The sequence below is a fragment of the Vicugna pacos genome, chromosome 15 (genome assembly GCF_048564905.1).
Source record: "Vicugna pacos chromosome 15, VicPac4, whole genome shotgun sequence".
In the NCBI taxonomy this organism is placed as follows: domain Eukaryota; kingdom Metazoa; phylum Chordata; class Mammalia; order Artiodactyla; family Camelidae; genus Vicugna; species Vicugna pacos.
Window position 1 is genome coordinate 10277018 of NC_133001.1, and position 17105 is coordinate 10294122.

A 17105-nucleotide genomic window follows, 5' to 3' on the forward strand; every position below is an offset into this window, starting at 1 on the left:
CGAGGTAAAACGGGGATCAGAAACATGAGATGGACTATGGAAATTCTGAATTCTATTAGCATTTCTTTGCTCCCTGAGTATTTCTTGAAACTTTCTGGTGTGAATTGGGAACTGTGCCTCCTCTCCCTTCTTTATCAGTGACTTTAACTGTGATTTGGTCCATGTCTGTTGAGGTAGATGTGAGACAGGGCCAGATTTGAACAAGACTGTTGTATGGGTAGAGGAAAGAAAGCCAGAAAAGACCAGGTGGAATCTTATTAAATTGAAATCTTACTGGCAACTTCTCATTGAGTCAAAACAAATTCAAGTTTGTATGCACATCTCTTCATTTGACTGTTGGAAATGAAATGACGGAAGACACAGAGATGGAGTTAGCATAGTAGAAGTATTATGATTATATATGCCCAGGTCCTGTTTGACACCTGGAAACTTTACTCTGTTATATGAGTCAAGGTCAACTGTTTGGGTCTCTGTAAAGCTCTCTCTTAAAATTTGTTTTATAAAATGTTACGGTGAAATAAAGCACCTGGTGAGTTTATTTGGCTTGTTTTCTTTTTCCTCCAGAAGTATTCAAGATTTGTTCCTAATTTATGTTTGACCCTTGCACTCTGTTGCCCTTGCTTACTCTATTGCTGTGGTCCTGGGTGATGGAAGGCAGAAGGCAATCTACCTGATCTTTGACACCAGCACCTCTTCCTTCTCCCAGGTGAAAGCCACACTGGCTCACTGGACGTTCTGTTTAATGTTGTGAGTCTGGTCAGTGTGCTGCAGGAGGAGTGGGAGGATGCTAGACCTGGCTGTTCCCCCACGGTCCCCTGCTGTGTCTCCATCACAGCTTCCCATGTCTCCTCCTTACGGTTCTTGTCTCTTCACCTTGCTCAACTAACATGAGCTCATGTTACTTGCTCATCTTATGGCATGAGAAATCAGATAAAACAGGGGACTTCTTTTGGCACCCCCTTTCTTCTTAAATTGTCTTCAGTGTCTCAGTGCCCTTTTTGTATGAGCTGCGTAAGGAGCATCCCTTGAAACGTCCTTTACACCAGCAGCATGGTTTTCTTAGTGCCAAGGAGACGCTTCCATGACACGTAACCAATTCTGTTGTCCAGACAAAGTCCAAGAGAATGGCTTAAGATAACTACTCTATTAAAAAAATTAAGCACTTGCCCTCTGGTTTGAATTAGTTCAGTAGTTTTAAACTTTCTTGAGTACCAGAGTTCCCTGGAGGGCTTCTTAAAACAGAGACTTCTGGGCTGCATCCCTGAGTTTATTATTAGTAGGTCTGGAGTGGGGTCTTCACATTTCTAACAAGTTCCCAAATGGTGCTTATGCTGCTGCTGGTCCATGAAGCACACTTTGTGAACGATGAATTAGCTTATTTCCAACAATTAGATCTGTAGGGGTATGTTTTGCTTCAAGTCAGACATTCCTTTGAGTGTGTTGAGAGTTGCTCATGGCTGATTAGAAATATCAGCTTTGAAAATCTTTCAGGCTAAAAGGTATCCCTGCTCTTATGTAAGGAAATACGAGGTCTCCATGGCTCATGTGTCCCCATCTGGGGGAAGATAAAGACTGTCTTTGGAGAGAACGCTCTTGCTTCCCCAGGTGAGCATTTGTGCTCCTCTGTGTGCAGAGCTGGCATGGCCTGAATTCCTGGACCCAGCCCTGAAGCAGTTCCAGCCAGATGGCTGCCTGGGAGTTAGGGATACAGATCACTGCATCATTGAACTCACTGTACTGCATCTGCATCTCTTTCTTCTGCACTGGACTCTAAGCCTCTAGAAGACATGGGTGTACTTGGTCAGATTTTATCTCTTGACCCATAGTCAGTGTTTGTTACTCAGTCACTATTTCTGGAATGAATGAGTACATTAGAAAGAGAAAGATAAAGAAAGCATTTCTGATTGTTCTAAACTTCTTTGCCTCTCAAATGAGCACCTCGGTGATACAAGATGCAAATCTGGCCTCTCAACCATCCACATAAATGTTTCTTTAGCACTTAATACGGTAACAGTCCCAACTGCCAAGAGTGGATTGTGACACACGGATGCATCACGAGGTTCTCATTAGAGTTATGGCTTTGACTCATGGTTAATTATGATACTTTACTGACACCATCTCTACCCGATTCTATCCCCTAACCCCAGCCTCCAAGTAAACTCACTTGCTCCGTGGTTTAAGAATTCACTTTTCACATTTGTGTCTCACATTAAATTTCTAAGAAGGCTTCCTGAAAATTTGAAAGTGACATGGACAGTCTCTTTTGTTGCAATACAGGTATGTAATGTGAATTTATTCATCGGTGGTAAGGAAACTGGACAAAAAAAAATCACTAAACTGTGAAATCATATGAGCTCAAAATAGGATTTTTCACGATATAAAGGAGAAGGTCATATCCAGGCAGACCTTGCTTTATTGTGCTTTGCAAATAATGCATTTTATTTTACAAATTGATGGTTTGTGGCAGCCTCAAGTTGAGCAAGTCTTTTGGCACCATTTTTTCCAACAGTATTTACTCACGTCATGTCTCTGTGTCACATTTTGGTAATTCTCTCAATATTTCAAACTTTTTCTTCTTATGTTTGTTATGGTGATCAGTGAGCTTTGATGTTACTGTTGCAAAATGATTATGACTCACTGAAGGCTCAGATGATTAGCATATTTTAGCAATAAAGTATTTTAAAAATTAAGATATGTACATTGTTTTTTAAGGCATAATGCTATTGCACACTCACTAGGTACATAGTGTGAACATAACTTTCATATACATTGGGAAACCAAAAAATTCACGTGACTTGGTTTATTGCTATGCCTGCCTTATTGTGATGGTCTGGAACAGACCTACACTATGTCAGAAGTATGCCTGTATGTATTTCAGTATTTTTGGTTGTGGTAAAATTCACATTAGCATAACATTCACTATTTTCAAGTGTGAGATGATTATACTGGGTGCTATCAGATAGAATGTGAAGATGCTGTCCCGCTGAAAGGAGTCACCTGGGAGAAACACACAAAACTCACACACACCTCATATGCTTTCTCACTTCTGTTTACCCTCGTGCAATTCAAATATATATCACACTCTTGAGCTTGTCTATTTTTCCTTATGAAAGCATTAAATGTAGCATCCTCAACATGAGTGTATCTCCTGGTTCTGAGAATCCAAGATTCAGGGAAGAAGGAAAGCCTTAAGTTTGTGGAGGAGAAGCTTGTGGAGACGAGAGACAGGGAATGCCGTGAGAGCAAAGCGAGTAGAGGAACCCACGTTGGGATGCATCCAAGACCACATTGAAGAACCGAAAGAAAGGAGTATGGAACGCATGAGACCCATCAATCACTTTCAAAGGGGTTAAAAGCCTGTGCCACGATTGGGGAAAAGGCTGTAATGCTGAAAACAGTAGAACACCACTTTCGTGGCATTTGATCTTATTTGGAACCACACAAATAGCTGGGTTTTTTTTTTCTGTTATGAAAAGAGGGCCCTGGCAAAAACAACAAAAGCTGGATTTCTATTTTAAGCTGGTGCAGAAGGAATAACAAGACAATGAGTCATGGCCATCCACCTCTGTTGTCGTGATACTTCGTCCTAAGAATGTCCTTCCTTCCGTCCCGTAACTCAAAGGCACAGTGCGACATCACACTCCCACCCACCATGAAACCTCATGTATTATTTTTAAAAAATCAGTGTATAGTGTTATATATGCTGGAGCATTATTTTAGTTAAGAATTTTAGATGCTTGAAATGGAGGAATTTTTTTAGTTTATTAGTAATTTTTAAAAGCATATTATTTTATAAGATAGCACAGTTTTGAATGTTCTGTTCTGAACCTATTTCCCCAGGGCTCTGTTATTTTCATAGAACTAAAATACCACATGCAGTGATGTTTTTAGGAATACCTTTCATGTTATAGGAGAAATGATGGTATATAGAGAATTTTTGATGTATCTACTATTTAAACATTCTCTGACATAAATCTTAGCAATGTTTTCCTAGGACAGTCTATCCACGCAATAGAAATCAGAGCAAAAATAAACAAATGGGACCTAAGTAAACTTATAAGCTTTTGCACAGTGATGGCAAACATAAGCAAAACAAAATGACAAACTATGGAATGGGAGATAATATTTGCAAGTGATGTATCTGCTTCTTAACTATGGTTAACTTTGGAGAGAGCAAAGGAAAGACCACTGACAGGGCCTGGCTTCCTCATCTGACCTCGTCTTTTGTGCTTTCCATATGTAGTAAATCCCCAAGGAGTCTAAATAATAATGTTCCTTGGATTTTGATAATTTTGGATTGTGAACTCATGCATAGCTCACATTTACGTATGGGAATCTTATGAGGACTGAGCTGAGGGATCAACCTGCCAGAGAGGATTCAAGTTTCCTTCTACAGATTTCTAAGCACTTTCAAATTGTGACCCCTTTTTCTCAGTTTGTAATGTATAGAACCCCAGGTAGTATATCTTTGAATTCTAAAACTGAGAGGTTATGGTTATTAATTCTTAGGGACACACACACACATTAAACTCATAGTCCATCCTTTTACTCAAGGTCCAGCTTTAGGTAGCAGACTCAGTTTCAACTCCCAAACTTTTATGGACCTATGTAACGTTATTAAACCAAATGTCTAGGCTATTAAGATCAGAAAATCTCCCCTAGGACTGCTTTAGGGTCAGCTAACAAGTTGACTTCCAGACCCTTTTTCATTTTGGTCCTGAAAATGTCTGTCTTCTTCTAAGTCTCACTATGTGTTTAAAGCAACTTTAAAAAATTGAAGAATAGTTGATTTACAATGTTGTGTTAGTTTCTGGAGCACAGCATATTGATTCAGTTACAATATATATTCTTTTTCATATTCTTTTCCTTTATAGCTTATTCCAGGATATTGAATATAGCTCCCTGTGCTATACAGTAGGACCCTGCTGTTTATCTGTTTTGTATATAGTAGCTAGTATCTGCAAATCCTAAACTCCTAATGTATCCCTCCCCATCCTTTCTCTGTCTGACTTACTTCATTTAGTATGATAATCTCTAGGTGCATCCATGTTGCTGCAAATGGCATTATTTCATTCTTTTTTTTTATGATTGAGTATAAAACATCTTTTATTAATATTTTTTTCCAGGAGTTTTGTTTGTTTGTTTGTTTTGTTTTGCTATGAAGTCTAATGTATCACCAGTCAAGATAATTGATTTTTTTGCAAATGATTACCTCTTGCATGCACAGAGAGATTAGCTCAAATCAATGTCGTATTTAGAAGCTTAAAGTTATTTGGAGCCTTTGATTTAAAACATCATATATCCTGGGACTTCTTGGCTGATCTCTTAACTCCTCTGCCACCTTCCTGGCCTCATAGGTTCTATATGAGAAGAAGCCATCCTAAGAGAGCTGTGTATGAAAGAAATGCCAGTCACGATCTGGAAAGCCAGATTCTAATTAAAGTCTAGAAGCCAAGGAAAACTAGGCAACACAATGTAGAAAATGTCCAGGAAGTATGAGATGCGAGCTGATGACAGATAAACGAAGCTTACTGTACAAACAGTATAAATTTGATAGAAACCTTACAGCTGATTAGACGGGGTTCCTATGGCCAGGTACTGCCTGAATCCAGGAATTTTACACTATAAAAGTTGAGAAAAGGTTAGTGCCAAGGGTGTTGATCTAGAATGTAGTACAAGAAATTTCCAAAGAAATAGGCTCTTTTTTTTTTTTATTTTGCTTTTTGCATTTGGAACTCAAATTTCAAATACTTTTTGGCCCCGCATCTTATCTCCCTTAAGGGGATTATTTAAAAAGCCAAATTCACCCATAATTCAAGTGGGAGTAGTGGCAGGAATTTTAACATTAGCTGATAAGGCCTAAATGATTTATATGGTAATTTAAAAGATTATGTGTAGTCTGCATTAGATGATGTGTCGGTCAGTGCAAAACTCAAGTGAGACAGTTAAAAAAAAAAAATCCATGCATTCAGAGGCTTGGAGGAGAAGCACCTGGTCTGCCTGGGTTATGGGCAAGGCGGTTCCAGCCACTGGCCACGTCTGTGGGATCTGAGCAGGACACATGGGGAACAGGGATGTGAGATCATGTTCACAGCGTGTTCAAGCTCATTGGCGCTGACACAGCCTTTGAGGAGGGCAGGAAAGAGGCCACATCTAGGGACCCAGAAATGTGCTATTTCAGCCAGTTCAGCATTCTCTTGGATTTTGTTTCCCAGTCTTTGGCAGAATATTAGTGTCCTTCCAGCTGTCAGTGTGTCAGCAGGTGTTTGGAAAGGACTGGTGACCTTCTAGAAGTTAGTATGTTAATGGGTGGGGGGGTAGGAAAGGCCAAGGAAGGGTTTCAGGGTCAAAGTAAGTTTAGATGGACATCGTTTGGAAATGCTATTCCGATTGCTTGCATCAGCCAGGTTTGAGGACCACAGGCCAGGAAATGTTAAGGAGAGGGGTAGATTCGCTTAGAGATGGTAAGAACATAAGGAAGCAACCTTAGAGACAATACGGTGCCAGTTCTCTAATTTTTCACAGGGGGAAATGAAGGTTAAAAGATCTGCCTTTAACTGATGGGGGAGCCCAGTTTTCTTTAATGACAGTTTTCTTTTCCGGCCCACCCAGAGGCAGGGGGATGGTGGTGGGCGGGTTCTGAGGCAAGTGGCCAGGGCAGCCCAGCAGGGATGAGGGAAGCTATGAGGACAAGGCGGAGATGAGAAGAGACTGGGGTCTGGGGCATGCGGTGCAGAGCTCAGGTGAGGGCATAGCTCTGCGGGCTAGTGGGAAGTAATCTTGTAAACTGCAGGGTGAGGCGTGTCCACACGGGAATGGGTGGAGGCTGGAAAGGGATCCAGAAAGCACGATGGGTCTAGGCCCGAGAAGCTTGGCTAAGGAGCTGCGTGTGTTTTTCAGATTTCTACTAAATGAACTGTAAATCCCTTTGGTTCTGTTAGGTTTGGTTGTCTGGCCTCCCAAATTACATGCTGTGCTTAAAGGCATGGAGGGCACCATATAAGACTTTATTTTTATTTCAATTTCAAGTATATCAATTTTCTGATTAATTTTTGTCCGTTGCAATTTGTAACTGGAGATGTACAAGGGGCTTATTTGTCGAACTACCCTGGAAATTCAACAGAAATTCAATAAAGTGGATTAAACACAATCCTTTAAATAATTCTTTAAAAACTATTCATAAGACACCTACAAGGCCATTTAAAACAAAAGGGAACAGAATTTTGTTTCTACTGGGAGAAATTCTCAGTGCATGCACACAATCCTCTCCCAACAAACTGAATAAAAAATTTGCCATTAATGTGAACACAAATATAACAATCTGATTTCACCTAAATAGCATGGTTTCATCCGCTGGGTTGCAGAAGAATTGCACCTCTATAGCGGGATCTCGTTTGATTTTCTTTCTAGTTGTGGTGAAAAACACACAACCTAACCTTAACCATTTTTAAGTGTACAGTTCAGTAGTGTTAAGGATACTTACACTGCTATGCAATCAACCTCCAGAACTTTGTCATCTGGCAAAATATGGCAAGAATTTTTTTTAACATTTTTTATTGAATTATAATCATTTTACAATGAAGATTTTTTTTTAATGTTCCAAATGTGATGGGTTTATTTTATCTCACCCTGATGCATAGCGTGATCTTTTGACTTGGGGTTCCTGATTTACCATTAACCTCCCAGTAAAATGGGCACATTTCTAGGATTTCTGTTAAGAAACTGATATAATGTCTTTTGTTATGTAATATTTGATACATATAAAACATTTGCATGTAACATACATGCAATTTATGAAACATAATAATAATAATCCAAACACCCGTGAAACTAACAGGCCATACAGTTCCATCAGTTTTGGGTTTCTTTTGCATCCATTCTCCTTCCTGCAAGATGGTTCAGCTCTTTAGTTTAGTTTGGAAAACATACAAATTACATACTAGGCACTGTATTCCTTTTGGAGGTTATATTCTGTGACCAGTTTCTCCCTGCTCTGGAGGAGTTCAATAGTGAGAGAAACATATATGTGAATAAATCCTCGTGGAAAAGTTCCCCCATAGATACATGAAAAAAAGTGCTATGAAAACTAAGGGAGGTTGGAGCTAATTCTCTGCAGGTGGGGAAAAGGTCTGTAGAAAACCACTGAGATGGAGTGATCAGTGAGGCGGGCTTTGAAGAAAGAGGAATTGGTGACAGAGTAGATAAAGAAGATGAAACTATTTCTGTAAGTGGAAACAATTTAAGCAAAGAGATGACTACATGGTATGTTCAAGGAGCCCCATAGAACAGAGCATGCCTGGAGATGGCCCTCCTTCCATTTAGCTACTGAACGAACTTTGAGATTTACTAACAGTTTTGAGCCAGGCACTGTGTTATGCTCTAGAGACCCAGAGCCCTGGCTTCCAACAGGGGGAGATTGACAAGCAAACAATCCATTATAACAGCATGATCAGTGCTGTGAAGGAAGCCGGCATGGGGTGTTGAGGGAGTCCACGCACAGGGAGGAGGAGGTAAGAGGTGGGGCTGGAGGGGCGGGTTGTAACCAGGTTGAGAAAGGTCTGCACATGCCATGTCCAGGAATTTAAAGTCTATCCTAGAGACACTGAGCAGTCAAGAGGATCTGGGACAAGGAAGTGAGTGGGACAGTAACTGGATAACGTTTTCTAAGGAAAAAAACCTAGCGAAGCGTTCAGGATCGTCTTTTACAAGGATGCCCTCTGCTTGTCCCAGACAGTGGTGAGGAATGCTGTCACACGGGGGAGAGAAACCTCCTGCCTTCTCTGAACAGGATCCTGGGGTGGCGGGGGGTGTGGGGGTGTGGCATGTGCCCTCTTTCCTGCGTACTCCCTTCAGAAAACATGTAACTTTATCCTGTCTCCTTCCAAACATCATCACTCGTGAAGGGAGCCAGTGATCAGCAAGTAATCTGGGGGGCACACCAAGAATCAGAGCCCCAGCTGGCTTTCCAGAAATAGGTGTGAGGGCAGTTTTTACGGACTTCAGAAACAAGACGATCTATCTCCAAGATCTTCTCTTATAAAGAAATCCCCTGGGACTTACAAAATCAGACCACATTAAGACATTCTGTCTGCTTTCCAAAGCAACATAGACTTAACCAGATACAATCATTGAAAAATATTTTGAATATTGCAAAACAATCTGGCTTGTGTGATCTTGCTTTCAATAATGAAAGATACTAAGACACATTTTCCTGGAAATTAAAACCACAATGAGGTATCACTTCATGTCTGTTAGAATGGCTATCATCAAAAAGACAAGGACTAACAAGTGTTGACGAGAATCCTTGTGCACCATTGATGGGACTGTAAACTGGTGCAGCCACTGTGGAAAACAGTATGGAGGTTCCTCAAAAAATTAAAAATAGAACTACCATATCATCCAGCACTTCCACTCCTGGGTATATATTCAAAGGAAACAAAATCACTATCCTGAAGAGACATCAGTACCTTCATGTTCATTGCAACATTATTTACAAGAGCCAAGACGTGGAAACAACCTAAGGGTCCAGAGACAGATGAATGGATAAAGAAGATGGATACATGCACGATGGAGTACTATTCAGCCATAAAAAGAAGGAAGTCCTGCCCTTTGCAACAACATGGATATAGACCTTGAGGGCATATGCTAAGTGAAATAAGTCAGGCAGAGAAAGACAAATACTGTATGACCTCACTTACACGTGGAATCTAAAAGAACCAAATTCACAGAAACAGAGATCAGATTTGTGGCTGCCAGAAAGAATGGGGGTTGGGGTACAGGGTTGGGGGGTAGGGGAATTGGGTGAAGGTGGTCAAAATGTACAAACTTCCAGTCATAAATGAGTTTGGGGGTGTAATGTGCAGCATGATAACTATAGTTAAGTATACTCTATTGTACATTTGATAGTTGCAAAGCAAGTAAATCTTAAAAGTTCTCATCATAAGGAAAAAATTTTGTAACTATGTGGGATGATGGACGTTAACTAAACTTATCATGATAAACTTTTTGCAATATATACGTGCATCAAATATTTAAGTTGTATACCTTAAATTTATAAAATGCTATATATAAATCATATCTCTGTAAAACTGGAAAAAAAAGACATTTCCCACCAACATAAATTAAATGCCACACAATACAGTTATTTATATATTCCCATGATAGTAAGTATTTAAAAATATTAATAATACAAGGAAAACTGTTCTAAGTTCCAAATATAAATATATATTTTCCTTTAATTTTCGCCATCTACTTATGAGGTCAGAGCTCTTATTGTTCGGGGCACAGAGAGGTTAAGTAACTTGCCCAAGATCACACAGGTAGGGAGTGGTAGAGTACTTCTTGGCTGTTCTGTTGTTCCTAGCTGTCCCCACTCGGAGGTAACTATTTTTTAATAATCAAAGGGACTAAGTGAACAAAGGGTAGAAGCCTTGGTGTTCATTTCAGGCTGCCACCATCACCACTCCCAGCCACCCCCTTCTTTAAGAGCTCACTGCAAGATTTTCTCCCCCCAGAACTCCAGACTTGAAAATATGCTTGCTGTTAAAATCACCATAGAAAGCACTCTGGCTGACTCACAGTTTTCTAGTTTTTTTGTTTTTGTTTTTTACCTTCAAAATAAAATGGTTGTGCAGGCCTAACTATTTAACATTTAACTCTTGGGGCTGCCATGGTTAAGATGCTGCTTAATATTTTGGTGAAATTACTCCAGCCTGGATTGCAGTAATTAACCCGAGACTTGCACCTGCCCGGGCTCCCTCCTGCGCACAAATCCTTACGTACTACAGGTCATCTCTTTCTCTTGATATCAGAGGCTTCTGTTGGTGCAAAAACCTCTTTCTTTCTGGAAACCCTTGCCCCATGAATCTACGTCCTGGCTGCGTTTCTCATTTCATTCATTTACAATCTCTTTGAAATGTCATTTGAAGCCACTTCCCCAAGTCTAGTGCCCTAGGGGTCTCTGGTTTCCGTTCAGCTCAGTTTCAGGCACAGATGTGAGTCCAACTGCACTGTGTCCTAAATGCTGGAGTCCCAGAGATAGAGTGAAGACAAGCTCTGGCCTGAAGAGGGTCACCTTCTATTCTGCCCTGCTGGGCCTGCCGTGGAAGAACTGAGATGCAGGGAGTGGAAGATGCCATGGCCAGGGAGCAGAGCTCAGCTCAAGTGTGCCTGGCTTTACAGCGCATTCTCTGATTGTGCGTGAAGGCAGGACACGTGCTAGAATGAGACGTGTGAGAGCTAATGCTTTTTCTTCGTTTGGATATTACTTTGGGCTTTACCTGGCCTGGAGGCTAGGGAATAGAAACTGATAGACGGCCACATATCCTTTGGATGAGGCAGGTGATGGCGGGTTATTCCAGGCCCTGCTCTATTTGGAAAAACACTGGCCAGAGCTATGTGCTGGGTCCAGGGGACAGTGATGGGGAGGAGGTTCTTACTGATCTTGTGCTGGGCACTCATAGGTGCATCCTTTGAATGTTAACTAAAAAGTAACAGCATAAAGGTAGGTGCCACTCTTTATTGTTAAAAAGAGGCTCAAGGCACCTTCTCTGACAGGCTAACTAGTGGCTAAGACCAAGGTGGCTTGGGAAGAGTATCGGCTGGTGCAACTCAACAAGTGTGTGTGTGTGTGTGTGTGTGTGCGCGCGTGTGCATGCGTGCGTGCATGAGCATGTACCAAACACACATACATGCGTATTTATTACATGTCAAGTCATACTCATCATTTACAGAACTCTGCTGATTGCTCCTAAGCACTGAGCCCAGAGCTGTCTCTCCGTGGCTCTGCCCAAAGGGTGTGTCACTGGCAATGTCTCTCCCTCACCCATACTGACTCTTAATGACTCATGGTTTTCTTGATCATGTTAGTTTGGGCCAATTTTGTGTAAATCGTAAAAAAAAAAAATGCTAGATTTATTCTTAATTATTTACCCAGTTCCTTGTCGCCCTCTCCCTACACGGTCCTGTTAACCTTGTGACGCTCTTGGCTTTGAGCAGCCAGAGGCCAGAGGTGAGGAGGAGGAGCCTGGGGCACTTACCACGGTGCAGCAGAGGGGCCAGAACCACCAGAGGAGAGCCAGGGCCAGGAGCAGGAACAGGATCAGCAGGGCGATTGCCAGGATGGAGCCATCGGACTGCGGGGCCAAGAGAGAGGGTGGTCAGCAGTGGGGCCAGCCACGTGTGCAATCGGCAAGCGAGCTTGGGTGGGGTAGGGCAACACCCGTGGTCTCCCCATCCTGCCACTCCCATCTCCAACATGCAGACTGAAGGCCTGGAGGAGAGCATGGTTTGCCAAGCAATGGCTGAAACTCTGCCCAGCCTTCTGGGCAACAGGCTGTATGTTGCCAATTTTCATGAGAAATGGATTCGTCTTTTCAGTGAGGCCCTGCTCCTCTCTTTGAATGACACTCTGAAGGACAGAGCAGGCAGCTGCCCATGCATCTGGGCATTGGGATGGCCTACCACTGCCCATCTGCCTCTGGGCCATCACCCCCTGCCCGGGGACAGCCTCCTCCTTGGATCTGCTGTTCCTCCTCACCACCCGGGTGGACTCGGGACAATTCTCAAACTTCAGCCTGCTCCTCCGAAACCTGTTCACACAGGTGTAGGTCACAGATTCGTGAGGCAAAGTCTAAAGTCCACTGATAGGATGTGAAAAGGCAGAGGGATTCCAGGCAGGGGAGGGCGGAGCAGCTGCTGCTGAACCTGGGAGGGGAGGGTGCGGTGGCTGAGTCAGCACCACTGTCAGGTCATGTGAGGCGAGCACCCAGGACCAGGGATGCCCACTTCCAAACGTGCCTCAGCCAGTCCCGAAAACAGACAATGTTGCCGCAGCCTGAGATGCTTGTTAACTGTTAGCATCAGAGATCCCACTCGGTTTCGGTATTCTGGGGCTGCTGGTCCAAGGGAGCAGATTTAAGGCTCCATTACCACCCCTCCTTCCCAGCTACTGAGGGTGCAGACAGGTTAACCTTTGAAGATGGGGCAAGGGGCAAGTTGTCACAGATATTAATTGTCATATAATTTGTTCACCCCTTCTGAACAAAGCTGGCAATTCCACTTTTATCCACCCCCCCAAAATCAGGTATGTTTGAACAGATGGTGATGATGATGACAATAATAATAATAATGGAAAACCACCTAAACGTTTAGCAATTAGAGAATGTCTAATAATATAGAGCTACCACACAATTATTCTGGAGACATTATGTTTTCAAATACTATTTAAATGACCTGAGAAAACATCCCTGATAGGAGTGGACTTATGTATGTATGTCAAGAGTGAAAGACTGAGGGATATTTACTAAAATATTAGTGGTGGTTTTGTTGGTAGTGGGTTGATGGTCATTTTAAATTTCATTTTGTCTTTTCTTTTTCTTTGCTTGACATTGCATAATGAGAAAATAAACTACTGAAGTTGTATTTTAAAAATCTGCACCCAGACATAGAATACAAACTTGTGGTCACCAAGGGGGCGGAGGAGGGGAAGGGATAGGCTGGGGTTTCAAAATTGTAGAACAGATAAACAAGATTATACTGTATAGCACAGGGAAATATACACAAGATCTTATGGTAGCTCACAGAGAAAAAAATGTGACAATGAGCATATATATATTCATGTATAACTGAGAAATTGTGCTTTACACTGGAATTTGACACAACATTGTAAAATGATTATAAATCAATAAAAAATGTTAAAAAAAAACCCTGCAGATGCTAACTACTATATGTAAAGCAGATAAACAACAAAGTCCTCCTGTATAGCACAGGGAACTGTATTCAATGGCTTGTAATGGTCTATAATGAAAAAAACATGAAAAGGAATATATATACGTAAAAATGAATCACTGTGCTGTACAACACTGTAAATTGACTATACTTCAATAAAAAATAAATCTGCACTTGGGGCTCCTCCCTGTGGTGTCAGAGCTCCCATGGTCCTGGGGTTCTTGCCCAGGATCATGGACCTTTGGGATACACACATGGGCTCAAGAGGATGGAAGGTGTGAGCCTCTTGAAATGACACTCACCATCTTCAGGGTATGTGCCTTTAGGGCAGACTGTTCACAGCATGGTCAGATGCTCAAAGCTGCTCCCTCCCCTCCCTTTACAGAGGGGGAGTTTGGATGGCCTGTCCAGGGTTACAGGGCAGGCTAATGGCAGGGCTGGGGCGTGACTCACTCCCACTCCGAGTGCTCAGCGGGAGCTACTGGAAGCTGTTGAAAGGCAGCTCTTACTCCCTGGAATGTCTTTGACCCAAAAGCCAGGGAGCTAACCGCCCAGCCCCCACCCAGCCAAGGCTTGGGAATGCTGGATTGCCCCCGAGGGAGCTGTAGCCTCACAAGTGCAGGTGCAGGGCTGGGCAGTGGGTGGGGAGAGGGCACAGGGGCCAGAGGATGGCCGTGGCCGTGGCAGAGAGGATGCTTTCAGACCCACGACACTTACGCATGGGCTACGGCAGAGAGTGGTGCTCTCAGTGAGAACACAAAGAAAGCACATGTGTTTTCCAAACCTCCGGTTAGTGAGGGACAGCCCTCTTGATCTTTCAGTCTCTACGTTTCATGCCCATAAAATGGAGATACTAAACCTCAGCTGCCTCATTGCATGGATATGAGGAGAAAATGATCTGTAAGTCGTAAGCAGGCATGGCTGGGCCACCGGGATGGAAGCTACCATGTCAGATGCCAAGCTGCAACTCACCCTCCTTCTGTTTCCGCACGACAGAAGTCACGGTGGCTGTTTCAGATCATAAATCTGTTTGCACTTGGAATAACAGGTGGTTTGCAAGGCTTATAAAACAGTGGTCTCTCAGTATTAAGTGATAATTTTGTAAAGACTACAGACTACCTTTCTCCACGTTACACACCATCTCCCCTTTCACTTTAGAGAGAGAGGAACTGAAGCAGGGAAATTTTTAAATTTCCTTCTGGGAAAAAGAGGTTTCCTGTGAAGCAGAGGAAGAAGGACCTGACCCACAAGGGGAGAGCAGAGGCCCTGGGAGAAGATTTCCTGGATTCAGACAAAGCTACGTCTGGCCTTTCTGTGGCCAGGCGTGGTCTGCCGTCCCAGTCCTCCCCGCCACGGTGGAGGGCAGCGTGGGACTCAGGCAGGTGCAGGGGGGTGGGGAGGGCGTTGCAGGGGTGGAAACGCGGCAGGGCAGGAGGTCTTGGAGGAACTAACTCCTATTCTGGAGACAGCCCCCAATTAAGCCCCCAAATCCACTGGCTGGTTTTCAAGATCTTCCAGCAACTATTACATACCATTACCCAGGGCAAAGGAGTCACTGTCAAAGAGCATGACTTTTGATGAACTTAGACCTGAAACTAATGTTTTACTAGGAGGTAACACGTGCTGCCACCTTGGAGGTTCCTTCATGGATTCATTCAGCAGAAGTTTACTGAGGGTCTGTCCTGTGCCCGCCGAGCCGACCTCAGGGATGAGGATGGATCAGGCAGAAGCCAGGTGCTCACGGTCGGCTGAGGGAGATGTTTCAACCATTACCCACACACAGGGGGCTGTGCATTATTCAACAGCTGTATACACAGCACCTTTTAATTCATTACTTAATTTTTTGGATGGCTTTACTTTTAGTTTATTTAAAATTTAAGATAATTTTTATAGTTTTTTAAAGCTTACTTTCCATTTACAGTTATTACAAAATATTGGCTATATTCCCCGTGTTGTGTAAGACGTCCTTGAGCCTATCTTGCACCCCACATTTGGTACCCCACACTCCGCCATCCTTATATCCCCCCATCCCTCCTCTGTAACCACTAGTTTGTTCTCTGTACCCATGAGTCTCATGCAGCACTAAACAAAATAGTTCCGATTCTTAAAGAGCTTAGTTTCTGGTGCGATGATGATAATGTTAATGATGATAATAATATTTGTTATTACTAGCTGATGCTGACTGAGTGCTTACTATGTTAACATGCTTTCCCTCTGTTAGTTCACTCAATTCTCGTTAACATCTGTATGAATTTAATACTATTTCCACCCCCATCTTACAGAGAAAACTACCGAGGCAAGGGCAGGGGAAGAAACTTGCCCAAGGTCACAGGGAGAAACCAGAATTGAAACCTGGCCCGTTTGGTTCCAGAGGTCACAGGATCAACCAGCAGGACACTGCTCTCAGCTAAGAACCCAGTGCCTGGAGCTAGCATGTCAGAGAGGAGGGGACAGTGGGACGGACACCTCATGTGAGGACGGCCCTGTGGTACCTGCTGAAGCTGTATCAGTGTGGAGCAGAGAAGTGCATCACACCCATACGGTTTAGCAAACAGTTTTCGCTTCATTCACGAAATGAGTTCAGTTACTCTAAACGAATCCTTTTGCAACTTCATCAAGTCCCAAGATGCAGAGCCCCCTTGAGTGCCAAGCCTCTGCCACTGGCTGGGAGACATGCGGAATGTTCCAGAGCCCACACTGTGTAGCCTGGTGGCCCAGAACCTGGCTCCATCCTCCTCTCTGGTGCAAACTGCCTTGGCTCCCACCCGCCCTCCTGTGCACCATCTCGCAGGCTGCTGGCACACACTGTGCTGCCCGCTGCCTGTTTCCAGAAGCTTCTTTCTGGAATGGAGCCCAAAAAGGCCATGGGCTGACCACTGCTCTCAGCCTGACTCAAGACAAGTGTGTGGGCTTGGCCTCTGCTCCCCCCTTGGCTAGGGCAAAGGGTGGCCAGGACAGGAAGGGCTCCTGGGCCCACATGGCCACCACCATGGGGCTGAATGGGGCCACTGAAGTCAGTGACTAAATGTGCCTGGCCAGCCCCTGTCTTGGGTGGCCAGCTGGCAGGGGGCAAGGTGGCTTCTGAGAACTCACAAGTTCAGCTGGAGCCGGCTTCCAGGCCTCTGACGGTCCTCACAGGGGAGGGGGAGCCTGAAGTGGGGACCTGCTGGGACCTGATTTTATGACACATAGTGAAAGCAAATAATGACTGGCCCAGCAAACTCTGCCTCTGACACCTGCGCTTGCTGGGCAGCCCCTGCAGGTAACTCTCCAGAACTTCGAAAGAGACTTCAGAGATGGGGGGGGGGAAAAAAAAGCAGATCCACAGCCAAAGATTGAGTCCAAAGATTGTTATTTTCCTGACAGCCCAAATACCA

General features: G+C 43.5%; 1 protein-coding gene across 1 annotated transcript in view; it reads right to left on the reverse strand.

The window, feature by feature from the left end:
- The window catches only part of ANTXR1 (ANTXR cell adhesion molecule 1), a 217688-nt gene that overhangs the window by 73557 nt on the left and 127026 nt on the right, over positions 1 to 17105 (reverse strand). Inside the window, exon 13 of the mRNA XM_006201540.3 lies at positions 12039 to 12134. Coding sequence (XP_006201602.2) covers positions 12039 to 12134 — 96 coding nt within the window. The remainder of the gene's footprint in view (positions 1 to 12038; positions 12135 to 17105) is intronic.